General features: G+C 39.1%; 1 protein-coding gene across 19 annotated transcripts in view; it reads left to right on the top strand.

Moving 5' to 3' along the window:
• ICA1 (islet cell autoantigen 1) overlaps positions 1 to 17876 on the top strand; it is a 141852-nt gene that overhangs the window by 90654 nt on the left and 33322 nt on the right. For all 19 annotated transcript variants that reach the window (XM_082471907.1, XM_082471896.1, XM_082471902.1 and 16 more), the window contains 2 exons: positions 10176 to 10301; positions 11555 to 11653. In XM_082471907.1, the coding sequence (XP_082328033.1) occupies positions 10176 to 10301; positions 11555 to 11653 (225 nt within the window). The remainder of the gene's footprint in view (positions 1 to 10175; positions 10302 to 11554; positions 11654 to 17876) is intronic.

Raw genomic sequence — 17876 nt, forward strand, 5'->3', positions numbered from 1 at the left:
TATACATGTACATATGTTCCCATACCTCTTCCCTCTTGCGTCTCCCTCCCTCCCACCCTCCCTATCCCACCCCTCTAGGTGGTCACAAAGCACCGAGCTGATCTCCCTGTGCTATGCAGCTGCTTCCCACTAGCTATCTATTTTACGTTTAGTAGTGTATATATGTCCATGCCACTCTCTCGCTTTGTCATAGCTTACCCTTCCCCTTCCCCATATCCTCAAGTCCATTCTCTAGTAGGTCTGTGTCTTTATTCCCATCTTGCCCCTAGGTTCTTCATGACCTTTTTTTTTTTTTCCTTAGATTCCATATATATGTGTTAGCATACGGTATTTGTTTTTCTCTTTCTGACTTAGTTCATTCTGTATGACAGACTCCATCCATCTCACTATAGATAACTCAATTTCATTTCTTTTTATGGCTGAGTACTATTCCATTATATATATGTGCCACATCTTCTTTATCCATTCATCTGTCGATGGACACTTAGGTTGCTTCCATGTCCTGGCTATTGTAAATAGAGCTGCAATGAACATTTTGGTACATGACTCTTTTTGAATTATGGTTTTCTCAGGGTATATGCCCAGTAGTGGGATTGCTGGGTCGTATGGTAGTTCTATTTTTAGTTTTTTAAGGAACCTCCATACTGTTCTCCATAGTGGCTGTATCAATTTACATTCCCACCAACAGTGCAACAGTTTAAATATAAAGATATAGCTAGATTAAAAGTAAACAGATACATTAATATATGGCCTATAAATCCTAATCAAAAGAAATCTGAAGTGGCCACATTAATATCAGACAAAATAGACTTCAGAACAAGGACTATTAACAGAAATAAATATAATCTTGACTAAATGTGGTTACCCGAGGAATGGAGGTCAATTTAAAATCAGTCAATGTAATTTACTAGGTGAATAGACCAAAAACAAACCATATGATCATCTCAATGGATCCCGAAAGAGCATTTGATAAAATTCAATATCCATTCCTGATAAAAATTCTCAGCAAAATAGGAGTAGAAGAGAATATCTTCAACTGATAATGGGCATATATGAAAAACATACAGCTAACATCATACTTAATTGTGAAAGACTAAACACTTCTCCCCTGAGATAAGGAATAAGGCAAGTATGTTTGCTCACATCAACTTCTAGTCAACATTATCCTGTCCAGTTCAATAAGGCAAGAAAAGTAAATAAAGACATACAAACAGAAAGGAAGAAGTTAAACTGTCTATATTCTCAGACAACATGATATATGTACATAGATCTGTCAACATAGATATATTATAGAGAGGGAAAATCCTGAAAAATCTTTCAGAAAAAGCTTTTAAAACTAATCATTGAATTTAAGAAGGTCACAGGATATCAGATCAAATTACAAAAATTAATCCATATTTCTAGAAATGAACAGTTAGAACTTGAAATTTTTAAAAATTAGAATAGCATCAAAAATATGAAATACTTTGCAATAAATTTAACAAAACATGTGCAAAATCTGTGCACTAACATCTGAAAAACAAAATGTTAAAAGAATGTTAAAGATCCAATAAATGAAAAGATATACTATGTTCATTGGTCTGAAGATATTGTTAAGATGTCAATTCCCAGTAAATCTGTAGCTTCAGTGCAGTGCTAATCAACATCCTGAAGGCTTTTTTGAAGAAATTGTCAAGCTAGCCCTAAGATATGTGTAGGAATATGAAGAACCTAGAATAACTAAAACAGTTCTGAAAAAAATTGTAGGACTTATACTACCTGACTTAAAGACTCATTATAATGCTACAGTAATCAAGACAGCATGGTATTAGTATAAGGATAAACATATACATCAAAATTATAGAATAGGGAGTCCAGAAAGAGACCCACACATATAATGGCTTGTTGATTTTTGCCAAAAGTGCCAACCAAGGCAATACAATGGGCAGTTGGACAGTTTTTCAACACATGGAACAGTTGGATATCCATATGTGGGGAAAACAAAATCAACCTATACCCATACCTCATACCATACAAAAATTAACTTGAAATGGATTATAGATCTAAATGTAATAGCTGAAAATACAAAATTTCTGGAAGAAAAAGCACAGGAAAAAGTCTTTGTGACCTTGAGTTAGGGAATGTTTTGGTAAAAAAGGCACAAAAAGAGAAACTAGATAAAAGAAAAATTTGGTAAATTAGATGTCATCAAAATTTTAAATGTTTTATCTTCAAAAGGCACTTTTAAGAAAATTAAAGACAAGTTTCAGGCTTAAAGGAAATGTTTTCAAACTTATGTCTGATAATGGATTTATATTATCCATATAGAGAACTCATAACTCAGTAATAAAAAGACAAACCTAATTTTTAAAAATAGGCAAAAGATTTGAATAAGCACATTACTAAAGATATATAAGTGGCAAATAAGACATAAAAAGAATTTCAACATCTTTACTCATTAGAGAAATGCAAATTAAAATTATAATAACTATGACTACACATCCACTAGAATGGATAGAACTTAAAAGACTGAAAATACCAAGTGTTAAAGAGGATATGGAGCAAATGGAATTTGGATTCATTGTTGGTAGGAATGCAAAATGGTATAGTTACTTTGGAAAACAGTTTGGCAGTTTCTTATAAAAGTAAATTTACAGTTACTGTATGATCTAGGAATCCTATTCCTAGATATTTGCCCAAGAGGAATTAAAAGCATGTCTACACAAAAACTTATGCTCAGATGTTTTATTCAAAATAGACTAAGTTGGAAACAACCCAAATGAGTATACAAATTGCACTGTATCCATACAATTAAATACTACTCAGAAATAAGAAAGCACACACTGTAAATACACGTAACAACATTGATCTCCAAGGGGTTATGCTGAGTGAAAGAATCCAGACATTAAAAAAAAAAAAAACTAGACTACATTGATATGAAACTCTAGAAGAAACTAATCTGTAGTGACAGAAAGCAGATTCATAGTTGGCAGGGGTTGGGACTTGAGGGAAGGAATTGACTGCAGTGGGAACTTTAAGGAGTGATAGAAATGTTCCATATCATGGTTCTGATGGTAGTTGCATGATTGTATACATTTGTCCAAGAACTCATCGAGTTATACACCTAAAATTAAATCTTACCTCATAAATAAAGCTGATTAAAAGTAATGAAGCGTAAGCTGGGGCAAAGTGAGAGAATGGCATGGACTAATGTATACTACCAAATGTAAAATAGATAGCTAGTGGAAAGCAACCGCATAGCACAGGGAGATCAGCTTGGTGCTTTGTGACCACCTAGAGGGGTGGGATAGGGAGGGTGGGAGGGAGGGAGACGCAAGAGGGAGGGGATATGGGGATATATGTATATGTATAGCTGATTCACTTTGTTATAAAGCAGAAACGAACACACCATTGTAAAGCAATTATACTCCAATAAAAATGTTTTTTAAAAGATTAATGTTTACCCTATTAAAAACTTAATTAAACCTTAAAAAAGAAATAATGATGATGATGGTGGTGGTGGTGATGCTAGTGGTGGTAACAGTGCTGGCATCAGCTTCTAGGCACAGAATGAAACAGATACCCTCTCTGCATATTTTTCCTCTAGAAATCAGGGAATCCACTGACCACCGTGCACCTAAGGGAATTTGATGCACTGGTTTCTTTCCACTTTGTTGAGGAGTCTGAGCTAAAGAGCCTTAGATTTCTGATAGAAGTACTATTCAGGCTATGTGGCTTGGGAGTCTCCCTATGCCTACATCTAAATTGATAAGTCCAGCATAGTCGATTCCTGAAATGGTACCTGCACCTATTGTGCATGTCATAGACTTGGAACACTGTGAGTTACATGGTCAATGGTAGATCAATTACCCTGTGTCCCATGGATTAATGTAAAGAGCATCAATCAGAGAACCAAACACACCTGAGTTTGATTCTAATTTTTATATATCAGTTAAGTATCTAAGTCGTGATTTCTTCTTCTGTAAAACAGGAATTTCCCCCCTAAAAAATGTATTGCATGTAATAGGTGGTATATGAAATATGGGAAGGGTTCTCTGTTTAAATAAATTTTAGAAACCTGGAATAATCAAAGTTAAAAAAGGATCATTATCATAGAACCTTTCATATGAATTTCCAAGAAGGCAAAAGTGAACAGCCTGTATTAGTGCTTGGTTCCGCGTAGCAGAAACTTGAATTAATTGAGGCAAAGGGAGAAATCTCATGTGACCATAGGAAGGGCAGCGGGATCCAGGAATTTGAATGCCACTAAGACTCTGTCTCTTCTATGCTTTTCTCTATATATCACCTTTATTCTCTCAGACTAATTTTATTCATACCACAGGAAATTCAAATGCCACGACTTCCTGCCCTTAGTGCAGGAAGTCCCTAGAAAAGGATTGAGACTTATTTTCTCTAGTTCCAAGTTAAAAAATCCTGAGGAAGGGCTCTGATTCGTCCAGCTTGAACCAAGTGCCTTTCCCTGAATCACGCATCCATGATGCCTTGTGACTGACTCAGCTTGGGTTAAGGTCCTCATCCCTGGGCCAGTCAGTAGGAGTGGAGGGGTGGTCTATAAAAGAGCATACCAACAACCCCCATTTAAGCCACATTATTAGAATAAAGAAAAGGAACATTTTTGAAAGCAGGGTGAGGGTTTTGTTAAGGGAAGACCAAAAATAGATAGCTCCTAAAGTCTACACATGGCTGCCCACACACATGCATGTTGCACACCCAGTCACTTATACACACTTCTGTGCGTAATACAATGCCACAATTGCTCCTGCCATCAGTGGATAAGTATAGGATAAATCAGGTCCAGTAAAATGACTCAGCAAGATGTTTGATCATCTGACCCTCTGGAGGTCTTAGTATGTTGGCCTCAGAAAAACAGTCTTCTTTTAATGAAGCCAAATATCTGACCTTCTGTTTTCCAAGTGACTTCAGATAGGCTAGACTTTGTCTTGTGGCACCTTCCTAAAAATCAAAAGAAGTAATTCGTATATTCTCTGATCTTAAAATTTTTCTCCGAATGCAGGATGCATAGATAGGGGTGAATAGATCAAGTTAATGAGGGAGGAGTATTGAGAACTGGTTGAGAAAGCAAGCCAAGAATCCTGACGTGGTCTGAGGTGTCTACAAGAACTGACATGAGTAGAATCACCTGGTGGAAAAGGAAAATTAGACAGTGATACTGGGCTTGGGGTGGTCAGATACATAGGAGTCATCCTCTGTACCCCCAACATCTAACCCCTCACCAGGTCCAGTCTGTTTTACCTCCTAAATATCTCTCCAATCAGAACATTCTTTTCCATATCTAGCATCACTACCCAAGTTTAAAGCTACCATCATCTCTCCCCTTGACTCTAGATCTATCCTCATCTATTCTCATCTCCCTCCAATCCATCCACACACTGCAATGAGTGATCTTTTCAAACTGAAAATAGGCTTCTATCTCTTCCTTGCTTCAAAGACTCCAATGTTTTTCCACTGCTTCTAGGATTAAAAACTAAAACCCTGAGCACACCCCCAAGGCCCTGAGATACGCCCCAGCCCACCTCTCTTGCCTCATCTCATACCACCTTTCTGTTTGCTCTCAGCAATCCAGCTGCACTAGTTTTCTGGGGCCTGTCTTATTGCCCTCTACCCCAGGGCCTTTGCACATCCTCCTCCCTCTGCTGGAGCTCTCTCTCCTTGCACAATTAACCATGCTCAGTCCTTCAGAAGAGAGCTTGAGCACCACTTCCCAGAACATCCTCTTGTTCAGATTTCTTGGTAAATCATTCTTATGGAACTGTGTGGCTTTCCTTCTGATCACCTCACTCAGTTTGTAGTTATTTCCTCACTGCTATGAAAATGCCCACTGGACTGTCATCATGAGGCCTCCATTTTGCTCACTGTTATCGGCACGTGGAAGATACTCAGTATATATTTACTAAGTGAATGGATAGAGGGAGAGAGGCAAATCCATCTTCTAGAAGACAGTGTAAAAGTAAGAGTAAGATGGGGGGTGTGGCTTTATTTTACTTTTAAAGGAAAGAAAACACTAGGAAAAAAATGCAAAGCTACTCTCAAATTATTTGGTTTTGTAGTAATATGAAGACTTTTCCCACTGAATGGAGAAGCCAGATTGTACTGAGTACGAATAGCTTTGGCTTCATCATATGTAGTTCAAGTTGGGGCTAAGAGGTAGAATTTCAGGTTAGGATGAGTAAGTATAGAGAAGTGCCCTGTAGTTTTGGCACACAAGACATTACTCCTTTCTCTGGTGAATTGAATCTCTGCAGCCTTGGGAAGGCAGGACCCATGCTAAAGAGGGTCAAATATAAGTGATCATTTCCTAGAGCTTGGAGAATAAGAGAACAAAGCTGGGGCAACAGGAGTAAAATTAAGAAATAAAAAAAGATACATTTATTTGAAGATTTTTTTAAAGAACCTTGAAAACTACAGGAGCTCCTCAAGATGTTTCTGTAATTGAATATAATTTATTTGGGATTGAAAGGAATAATAATCAAAACATTTTTTACTTAAGTGCATCTGGAAGCATATGAAATTGGACTCTTGATGGTGGCCTGTGCTCGCCTGTGTCCTTGGTGTTTTGTCCTCGGGCTGCAGACTGGAAATGTGTTTTAGAGAACAGACATGGAGCACAAAATATTAAATGAACTTTGCCGTATTCAAAGTGCCCAACAGTGTAACATCCTCCTTGTTTGGCAGGGAAAGGGCTCAACATTTGGCAACTCAGCAGTGCATTAAGTATTTTAATAATCATTGTTGACACACAAAGCATATGGCCTTTCAGAACTCACTGGGTCAAGTGCTGAAGTCGTCTTCTAGGTTTCTAAAATTACTTTACAAAATTCAAACAAAATTAAATTAAGGCACATTTCAATGTATGTTAATTCATGAGCTTTGTGTTATAAGCAAGGGAATTAAGTTTTCTTCTAGGATAAAAGAATATCTATAAAAGAATTAAGTTTTCTTCTAGGATAAAAGAATATCTGAGTGTAACTGATTATGTTAATGTAAAGGAAAAAGCAAAATTCACATCCCCACAGAAAAGTAATTTGTATTTAATTAGAAAAATCTAGAACCTCCGCATAAGCAGGCCAGCTTCATGGCTACCTTGTATTTACTATGTACTCCTATTCATGCCTTAAGACTCACCTCAGATATCCCGCCATCTCAGAAGCCTTCATTGCCCCCTACTTACCGTTTATATCAGTTATGTATATGGCCCCAATCATGCTATGAAATAAGCAACTGTAACACTCAATGGCTTAAAACAATAAGCATTTCTTATTGCTCACAGGTCTGTGGGTTCGCACAGCAATTCTGGTCTCTGCTGGGCTCACCTGTGAGCTGTGGGGAAGGGAGAGGCTCTGCTGACCATGGCTGGCCTCCTTCACATGTCTGGGCATCAGCTTGCCAAAGGCTGATCTGCTGGGACCACTGGACTCTCCTCCTCATGTCTCTTGCATGAACAAGCCTCAGCACCTCTCCAACTGGCCAGCCCAGGCACATTCTCAGGTTGACCTGGGCATGTTCTCACGGCCGTCTCAGAGAAGGGAGGGAGAAAGTGTAATCATGCTAGCATTTTTTTCCCCAAGCTTCCAGTTTCATCACATTGGCCCATTGACCAAAGCAAGTCACATACCAAGCCCAGTGTCAGAGTGGGAGGAAACTACAAAGTTACAGGGCTAAGGGTGTGGATACTAGAAAGCCTGCAGTTGGGGTTTTAATGCCATTGATCAACACCCCTGCCCATGCCACCCCCAGCATTAATCATTCCCTTGTCTGTGCTACCTCTGTCTTCACTCTTAGTTCTGTTGTTTTACTTTTCCCATTGTATAATAATATAGTTGCTAACTTATCTGTCTTCTCTAAAAGACTAGGGGGGTCCTTGTGCCTCTGTGCATTCATTCTTAAGTATTTATTGACCGCCTGCTATGTCTCATTCCTGTACAGACCTCCCAGCACCGAGCACTGGTCCTGACACATAATAGGCACTCACGCTCACTAAGCATGTGTTGAATGAATGCATACATGAAAGCTCACACGTGTATTTATCTCCTTCCCCTTCAGGAGGAAAGGGTAAAGACAGAGGCCTCTTAGGATCCCAGTTGAGGAGTTCTTCCTGGCTCGAGCAACTGGTGAACCAGTGGGGACCTGCAGTGAAACTCTCAGCTGCTTAAACTTCTTGCCCTCCACACTCTTCCACTTCTCCCTTCAGGAACTTGGGTTTTCTCTTTTGTATCATGCCTATTCCTCTCAAAGGCAGGCAGAAAATCACTGATACTCAACACATCCTAACTCTTTTTATAGTCCTTACGCCCCAGTAGCTTTCCCTAGAGTCTCTCCACTCCACAGTGAGGAATGATCGAGTTCTGGGATTTATTTAAGCTCATGGTGTGCTTTGAGAGGAGCTGGATGGCTTCATTTGCTGGTTTTCCAAGCTCTGTAGGCTTAGGAATACAGAGGAATTCTTAGGAAATGCTTTACACAGCTACAGAAACAAGACCCTATTCATATAGGGTATTAATTCTGTCGATATGGTATTAAATGTACTGCCTGATTATTTTCCAATTCCACAGAAGCCTACAGGAAAACTTGTGCTTCTGGGTAGAATCATAATTGTGAGCTTCTTGATTTTGCAATGGTTAGTGGAAGTCGTTTGGGGCAGCAGAAGAGCATGGCTTTGGAGTCAGGCAGGCTAATCTAGAATGCCAGCCCTGCCTGTCAGTTACTTCCCCTGCTGAAGCCTCTGACCCTCAGCCATCAGAGGGCAATAACAGAGGCTAACAGAGAATACAGCTGGCGTGTGATGAGTGAATTGTATTAATTGTTCACTTGTGTCGATTGTATAATATTAATTTTGAATTATATCTATTGCTGAATTGTTTTGATTGTTAAATTGTTACAGATGATAACAATTGTGTCAATTGCTACTATTACTGTATAATACCCTATGATTTTAAAAGCTGTGGATATAAATTATTAGTGGTAAAATTAATATATTTTAAATCCAATAATCTTCGTGTTTATTTTTATTAAACAATAAAACTATCACTTTTAAGACTACTTTAAAGGTTCTACTTTAAAATGGTACTCAGGTACTTTACCTTTAGAAATGGTCAGGAAATTTTCTTGATTCAGTCACCAAATATATATTCAGCACCTGCTTTGTACCACGTCGCCAGGTGCCTATCATATAATGGTGATCAAGGTAGACATTGTCCTCGAGTCCCCGGAGATACCCACCGGAGGTATCCTGTGATGAAAGAGCTACCATTAATGAGTCAGCATTATTCCCAACTCCCAGTTACCTACCTGGTAACTACAACTGCATGAATTATCTGAGATAAATTAATATGTGACTACCTTTCCCTGGTTAAAATAGGATATAGTGATGCTTCAGGTTAGAGGAAGGGGAAATTTTGATTCCACTATTTTTAATGTAGCTGTATTAAATTTTAAAACTTTCTGTATTATTATCAAATAATATGTAGAATAACATTTCTGAATCTTCCTGACCTTCCCTCAAACCCTGAATTACTGCACGGCTTAGGGATGGATGGAGGATTGCTGGTGTACATATGCAATAATAAAAAGTTGAAAGTTTGTCAACGGGGATAGTTTTTTAGGCTGTGTCACAATTTCCTAGATTGGATCTCGGAACAGAAAAAAAGGACATTAGTGGAAAAGCTGGTGAAATCTGAATAACATCTGTTGTTTAGTTAATAGGATTGTATCAGTGTTAATTTCATGTTTTTAACAGATGTACCATGTTATGTAAGATGTTAACATTAGGGGAAGGAGAGTGAAGAGTATATGGGGAAGTCAGCTTAAAAGAACCGTAGGAAAGCAGTAAGGCAAATATTATCCCCTTACCACCCTGCGTGTTTCCAGACTTCTCCCCACTATGGTCAGTTTGTGAATGCCTTGAGAGGAGAGGAATTCTACCACTCGACTGAGAAAAATACTAGGATGGTAAGTCTGCTGTAAAATCATGATATACAGTACTGTCATTTAGGTCCTTTGGAAGTAAAGAATGGATATTGTGGCATCTTCTCACTTGCCTGGAATTTTCAGAGGTGTTTTCTTACATGAAAGAGTTAATCCCGCTATTGGTGTTTTCTTACTGACAAATTTTAACCAAGTAGTTTGAGTGGTTCAGAGATTCTCTTTTACTTTCATAGGTGCAAACACAAGTTCGCCTTGCCAAAAAAAGCTTTGACAAATTGAAGATGGATGTGTGTCAAAAAGTGGATCTTCTGGGAGCGAGCAGATGCAATCTCTTGTCTCATATGCTAGCAACATACCAGGTAACAAAGTGATGTTTGTTGCAGCGGACCAAGAATGTTGCAAGGTTTAGATAACAGAAAAATGGTGTTTGAACCCAAAATATGGTTTGGGCATAATGAAGTTCAGATTGCCTTTCTCATAATTTACTTCCCACATCTCTCTTTTTTAGCATCCTACAGATAATCAAACCGAATGTCAGCTATTCCCTGTATATACACTGTAGTTCCCCACTTCCCTGCATCTATTTAGGTGGTTCCCCCTGCCTGCGTGCTCTCCCTCTCCACTTGTGCCTTTCCAAATTCCACTCTGAGGTACCAGACAGAGTGTCCCCTCCTTCAGTAAGCCTCCTCTGAACTCCCTTAGCATTGTTGCTGTAATTCTCACGGCATGGTCACTTCCTCATCAGGTTGCCATAATTTAATGAACTTGCTTTTGTCTCCTCGTTGCCTCTCAGTTCCTTCAGAATGTCACTCGCATCCATCAACAGTACTATTGAGCACCAACTGAGGGTGGGAGGCAAACTCTGGATGTTGTAAAGAATATACAGTGGATAAAACCAGATTTCCTGTCCTCAAGGAACTTAAAATTTAGAAAGGAAGTCAGAGACAGTAACGTCTGACTGTATTTTCTCTACCTCAAGGGCAGAACAGGGTGTGCTAAGTGAAATGAGATCTACAAAATCCAATGGAGGCTTGAAGAGGGTGAAATGGAATCAGCTGAGGGAATCACAAAAGTCCATTGTTAATGACTAGCCCTGGGTTTTGGAGGATGGATCAGATGGGACAAGTACAAAGAGAATGGAGAGGAGAATGTCCCAGGTGGCAGAGCAGCATGAGCTGTAGGGGGACAGGGAGCCATTAAGTTTGGCAGAAATACAGGGTGTAAGTAGGGGCACAGTAGGAAACAAGGCTGCAGAGATAAGTCAAAATCGTGTTTTAGAAAACCTTGAGGGAGACTTCCCTGGTGGTCCAGTGGTTAAGGCTCTGCGCTCCCAATGCAGGGGGCCCAGGTTCGATCCCTGGTCAGGGAACTAGATCCCACATGCTGCAACTAAGAGTTCACATGCCGCAACTAAGAGTTCACATGCCGCAACTAAGAGTTCACATGCCGCAACTAAGAGTTCGCATGCCGCAACTAAGACCCAGCGCAACCAAATAAATATTTTTAAAAAACCAAACAAACCTTGAAAGGCACAGATGGGCACACTTCTCTAGGACCCCTGATTAGATCTGGGCATTTAAAATGCTAATAGCTTTACTGTCTTTCTTTACAGACCACTCTGCTCCATTTTTGGGAGAAAACTTCTCACACTATGGCAGCCATCCATGAGAGCTTCAAAGGTTATCAGCCATATGAATTCACTACGTTAAAGGTATGAAAGCTAGAGAGGCCATTAGAAAATCTTATAAAAAGTAAAGATTTGTTTCTATCACCAGCAATGTCTGTTGAAGCAAGCATCATTATTATAACAGACTCTAAATGTCAAAGAGAGAATTATGCCCCCTAGTAGAGTCTTTTTTACCACATCAGTATTCAATACAACAATAAGCCACAGCCATCCAAAAACACAGGTTGAACCTTGGTACTTGTTACTGGGAGATGAATTGTGGTGAACTTGAGCCTAATGATTGGCCCTGCTCCTTTAAAATACTTGTTTGACGTTGCTAAAGAGAAAGTTGTGCAAGTCTAGTATACTTTATTACTTTTTACTTATTAAATTAAAATTTACTCACTTAAGAAGGCATTTTCCTTTCTTCCCTTACTTCTAACAAATATCATTTTATTCTGTGAGTACCATCCCATATAGAATATGATTTTTTCCTCACACTACAGTCATATTTTCTAATTGAAGAAGCAACATTAAACTCAATGATTTCTCAACCCAAAAGGAATACATGCAAAATGTCAGGTTCTCAGTATTACAGCTGAAGGTGGAATCATTTTGCTCTGTAATGGTTGCTGAGGGTGAATACATATCGAGATACAGAAGTGATTTGGGTTCTAAAAGGATTTTCAGAATGGTGACAGAACACTGGGTGCTTTGTTGCCAGGTCATATCTTTGAAAGGAAAAGACCAGGAAAGAACTAGTTAAACTTCACCTTGAAATTACCTTCCTTGTAATTTTTCAGGCAGTTTGTAAGTAGGTCTCATCACTTTGCTTGACAAAACATTAAGAAGATTTTTCTTTTTTCTTTTGCCCTAAAACAACTCTTTGATTTTGAGATGTTTATAATGTCACTGCATCTACAAAAGTACTAAGACAGAAACACTTTAAGACCATGGCCCTTTAATTGGAGGTCCCAAGAGGAACGCAAGACAGTCCACTCACCTTGTGATGTACCTGACCTGACCCCAGACAGATCCCCTGGCTATCGAGTTTGTTTTTCCTGATCGCCTCGTCAGCTGGTCACTTACTCTTTCATTGGTGCTTGCTGACATGCGGCATAGTAAACACAGTTGAACTATAAGTACTTGAGGGGACGGACCTTTTATTTATTGTGCATCATCCTTGGTGCAGCCAGATGTTCTGCACACAGCGAACCCGCAGCCTTCCTTATCACACTGGCTATGTTACAGCTGTTGGTAAGGACTGCGTGCCTTCTCCGTGATTTACTGCTGCTTTTGGTGCCTTAGGAAGCAGCTATCCCGACCAAGGCAGATTGATTAAAATTATTATAACTCACACTACTCACATTTCTTACACAGGCCTGAGCAGAATCCCATGGATTAATCTTTGGTAAGGCAGCAAGTTTTAGGTTTTAGGGCATAAATGTGTGTCAGAGTTTATATTATAATAAATACAAAGGTTATCAGTCATTTGAAAGACAACTGTACATAACACAAGTTGGCCAGATGGAAGATGAGATAACACCTATCTCAGATACAGTTTTAAAGAGGTTCAGATTTGAGTTAATTGCATATAAAGTACAGTATAAAATCATGAAATTGAAGTTGTGCCACAAGCATAGAGGAATCCTATGTGTATCCCTGGCCTTCTGTGCTGAGGAAAATATGACTCCTTAAATTTTGCTGTGATATTTTTCCTGCAGAGAGGACCAAGCTGATTATGCTAGAGGATTTCTGGGCAGAGAATTTAGTGAAAGTTTGATGGCAGTGCTTCAGATGTAATTCCAAATATTTTGGGCAGATGATTACCCATTGCCTTTTACATCCCCCAAGCCTTCCTTAAATTATGGTTTAACTAACAGTTTATAGTTCAATTGTAATATAAATTCGGTAGGAGTAATACATCTGTTAAGGTGTAATAAGATTATAATAATGTTAAGAATGTTAAGTGTCCAGAAGTCAACCAAATAAACTATGCTTTTATTATCTCTTTAGAATGCTATTCATCTAGGCTTTCAATGATGACATGTTATATTAAAATCTGAAGCTAGTAGCTAATTACTATCTTTATATGGACTCAAACCCGTGTCATAGAACAGTTATTACCCAGCCCATTACTGCACAGATGGAGGCACGTTGCATATCATATTGTGTGCCACAAACTATGAGAATGAAAACCATGAATACCTTATGTATCACAGTCAAGCATGGACTATAAACTTACTTACCAACCCTCTTGCACTAATAATGTTTTAAAAATACAAGTCTTTTATATAAAAGATTTTGGCTTGATCAAATCATCTTTCAATACATGTAGGTATACATATGTGTACACACATATGTATATATATGAATGGCCCTGTATATCAATAATGAATATTTTGAAATTTAATTAAATATTTTCATGATTTACTTGTTCTTTGGATTTACCTAAGCAAATAGCCCCTTAAATGCCTTTTGGGATGCCGGCTGGAAAGAAAACATTGTCTTTGGGGAGGTGTGCCAAGCTCTGTTAATGAAAAGCAACCCATTTGCTTTCTTTGCTGCGGGGCGTAGTCTGAGTGTGTTGATAATTGTGCTATTGCAGCTGTATTTCCTGACTGTTAGTTTTATGCTTGATGAAGGATGATAATTAATGTGTTAAACACTCAGTGCATCCTGTTTGGAGGGAAGAGTCTTTTGCTGCAGAATTACAGAGGTGTAACTCGTGTCCCAGAAGTTCGTTTTATTTCTAATGAGACTTTCTCTAGAAAATATGTGTAATTCTTTCTTGTGTAATACTTTTATTATAAAAGTGAATTGAGTCTTCACCTCACACAACTTGAAATTTTTCCAAGTGACTATTTTGACATTTTAGGAATATTTTGTGGTACTATTTTATGTGACAACAGCTATTACATTTTTACTCAGGCCTGATTATATTGATTCTATGTTTATTGACATATTCCTTCATCATTCTAATTTCATGATAAATACATTTTTGTAGCATTTTAACTTTATGGAAAATTTAGCCTTGAAATTTAAAGTTAACAAAAAATTGTTAATCTAATAATTGTAACAGCTCAAGTTGAAAGGTGAAAGACTATCTTTTGACTGGTTTCCCATAAAAGAAGCAATTCCCTAATCTCATATTTTCAACAAATAAATATTTATTGGTTCATTACAATGCTACTAAACATATATATTTTGCATGAATTATCATTAGTGTGTTAATTTTATACTGATTCCACATCATCCGGGAATGTCTTTTACATGGTAGAAATGATCAAGTCATGGGGATAGGAATGGAATGTGACTAGCCCTATCTTGAAAGCTTTTTTAGAGAACGTAATTTAGACTAAGAGTTTAAAACATTTTTTTTTTTTGGAAAAAAACTAAAAGAAATGCTGTCTATAGGAAAGCAGTACCTGTCTTAAATTACCAGCCTTCAGGTGTGGTCATGTTTGCTTCATCCTTTCAGGATGTCACTTACTTACACATTTCCCCACATATCCAGAACAGGCATCAGGAAAAAAAAATTTTTTAAGAAAAAAAAAAAAAAAAAATAGCCCTCAGGAGTCAAGTGGCTTTTCATTGGAAAAATCTAAAATTCTGTTTGTATCAGTGGCCTTTTCTCCCCTATCTGGCGTGCTGGCACGTGCGCTGAGTTGGATGTCTTTATAGAGAAGTGAGCATTGGGCCCTTTGAAGACGTGGACATGCTCCCTGGGGGCTGGTTGACGGGAAGGCATGTCCTTCTGCCCTGGTATTTGTGAAGAGATGAGGACCTATATTGAATGGCAATGGTCAGTAGCAGAGTGTAGTCCTGTGATGTGCCCCACTGCAGTGTTTTGGGGAGGAAAGCCGGTTTTTGACTCTGGTTATGGGATAAAGCAAAGCATGTGGGAGCAAAAGCCCTGGAGCCAGCCAGATCTGGCTCTAAGTCTAGCTCTGTCACTGCCCAGCCGTGTGGTGGTGGTGGTTGTGAGGGTGGCAGCCTCGGTGGTGGCACCAGGAGCTCCGTGGTGGGGTGGTAGGGATGGACTTATTAAACATTCCGTAGTGGGTCCAGAAGACAGCCATTGGCAGTATCGATACAGAAGGGTTTGTTGCAGTTGTCAGGTTCTGGAGCCCAGCTTCAGTTACTTTCTTATGCACCATTTTCACCCTAGGTTATTAGTTTTGCACAGGCAAAGCTGTATGGCAGTGGAATAGGAGGTCTCACTAACCTTGCCCTGGGAAACCCAACCTCCTCCCTCCCTACTCCCCCAGACGCTCTGGCAGCCCTTCTGCCCTGCAGACCCTGGTCTGGGCTCAGGTCATTCCCACCAGGGATAGGAGAGGGCAGGGCCGGCCTGCACCCCAGAAAAGCAGGAGGGTGTCCCACCCCTGTAACAGGGCTAATTCTAAAAAATGCGCTTTGGGTTTGCAACTGGCTCTTGGTCTGTGCCAAGATTTTAACTCTAAGGAAACCTGAATTTGAAAACCTAACTGGGCATGTTCAAAAATAACCATTGAAATGGATATGCCAATGTTCCCTCCTCTCTCTCCTGGGGTGTAGGACTTAGCACTGTTATATGGAACATCATTCTACAGACTCAAATGCTTTTAGCTCTCACAGTTCAAAAAACATCTTTTTCTAAATTTTGTTTTTCTCAAATTCGTATGCCTCACAGCCTTCTTCCACCCACCCCATTTCTCAGTTAATCACTTGAACATTTACCGACAAGCCACATGGCTCTGTAGTTACTTGCTTTGAAAATAAAGCCATAATAGTTTTTATGAAAATTGGGTAAATATCCCTGCAATGCAGTTTTAGTTGCCAGTCCCAACATGGCAATTACTCATGGTGAACATCCAGAATATCCTTTTAGACTTTCAAGTTTTTTTCTCAGTGTCTTTACTTTACACAGCATTTAGCAGAATGATGTTTTTCCCCAAGCTGCTCCAGGCCAGATCATTGCCAACAGCAAATTGGGATGCATGCAGGTCACTGGGAGAGGAGGGGTAGAGAGACTGACCATGGCTACCACTGAAATCTGAGGTATTTCAGGTTGGATGGGGACAAACCCAAGCTTGGCTGGTCATCCATTCATCCTTGATGACTGACATTGGTTCTTCAGGGCAGCTGGTAGCCCAGGCCCTGTTCACAACAGTTAAGATGCTTCTCCCCTCACCACCTCTTCTTATTTTCTACCTCTTCCTTGAGGGAAAAGGAAAAAAATATTATCATTGTATGTGTAGTTACTTTATGCCAGGCGCTCTGCTAAGGTTGAAGTGCAATAATGTCTAGAAGAACTTGTCATGGTACATGTAACTCTAATGTACCAAGGTTGGGTCTTATAATGAATAATACGTCAGGTTCAGCATTGACGTATAGAAAGTGCATATATTTTAGTTAATCCTCAAAATAGCCTTGGGGAAGTGGGCATACTTGTTCTTGTTTCCATGTTTCAAATGAGGAAACTGAAGCTCAGAAAGGTCTAGTAATTTGCCCAAGGCCACATGCCCAGTACATGGTAGATCTGGAAACAGGGATGCTTATGCTTCTTTCACTCTGCCTTGTGGCACTTCTTTCAGGTGGCGTTCTGGCCGTGAGGCAGGAGGGTAGAGAAAGCAGAATCGCCACCTTTAAAAAGTAAATCTATAAATTTTCAATTAAAAATAGCACTTTAAAGTATTTGCTTGAAGGCGAAAAGCATCTTTTATATGTCAGTCCTCGGATACCATGACCCTTCCTTTAGAATTTGAAATGAAGTCCTCTCCATCTCCTTGGCACTTCATATGAAAGGGGAATTCAGTAAATATTCTTGGCCTGGCTATTCAATACAGTTTGTTAACTAGTTGTAGAATTGTAAAGGCCTGGATTTAAATATTGCTTCTACTTGTTAATGGTTGAATGGCCTTAAGCAAATTACTTCACCTCCCCTGATCTCCATGTCTATGTCAGGAAATCAGAAAGACAGCGTTTATCTGGGTTTTGAGAGATGTATGAAACATGGAATGCGGTACCTAACACAAAATGAGCCCTTAAGACATCTAATTCCTTTTAGATCTTTAAAAGTAGTTGATAAGAAAGCACGTTTTGAGTGCTTACTGTGAGCTTGGTACTCTGCAAAGGCATTATCTCAGTTAATCCTCACAATGTCCCAAGAATGGTTTACTTGTCTCCTTTGTTCTGATGGGTAAACAGAGGCTCCCCAGGGGTGAAGACCCTTTTCCATGGCACAACACTACGTGAAGTCCATCTCTTTCTAGTACACTATGAT

The sequence above is a fragment of the Balaenoptera physalus genome, assembly GCF_965194825.1.
Source record: "Balaenoptera physalus genome assembly, chromosome: 8".
NCBI classification, from domain to species: domain Eukaryota; kingdom Metazoa; phylum Chordata; class Mammalia; order Artiodactyla; family Balaenopteridae; genus Balaenoptera; species Balaenoptera physalus.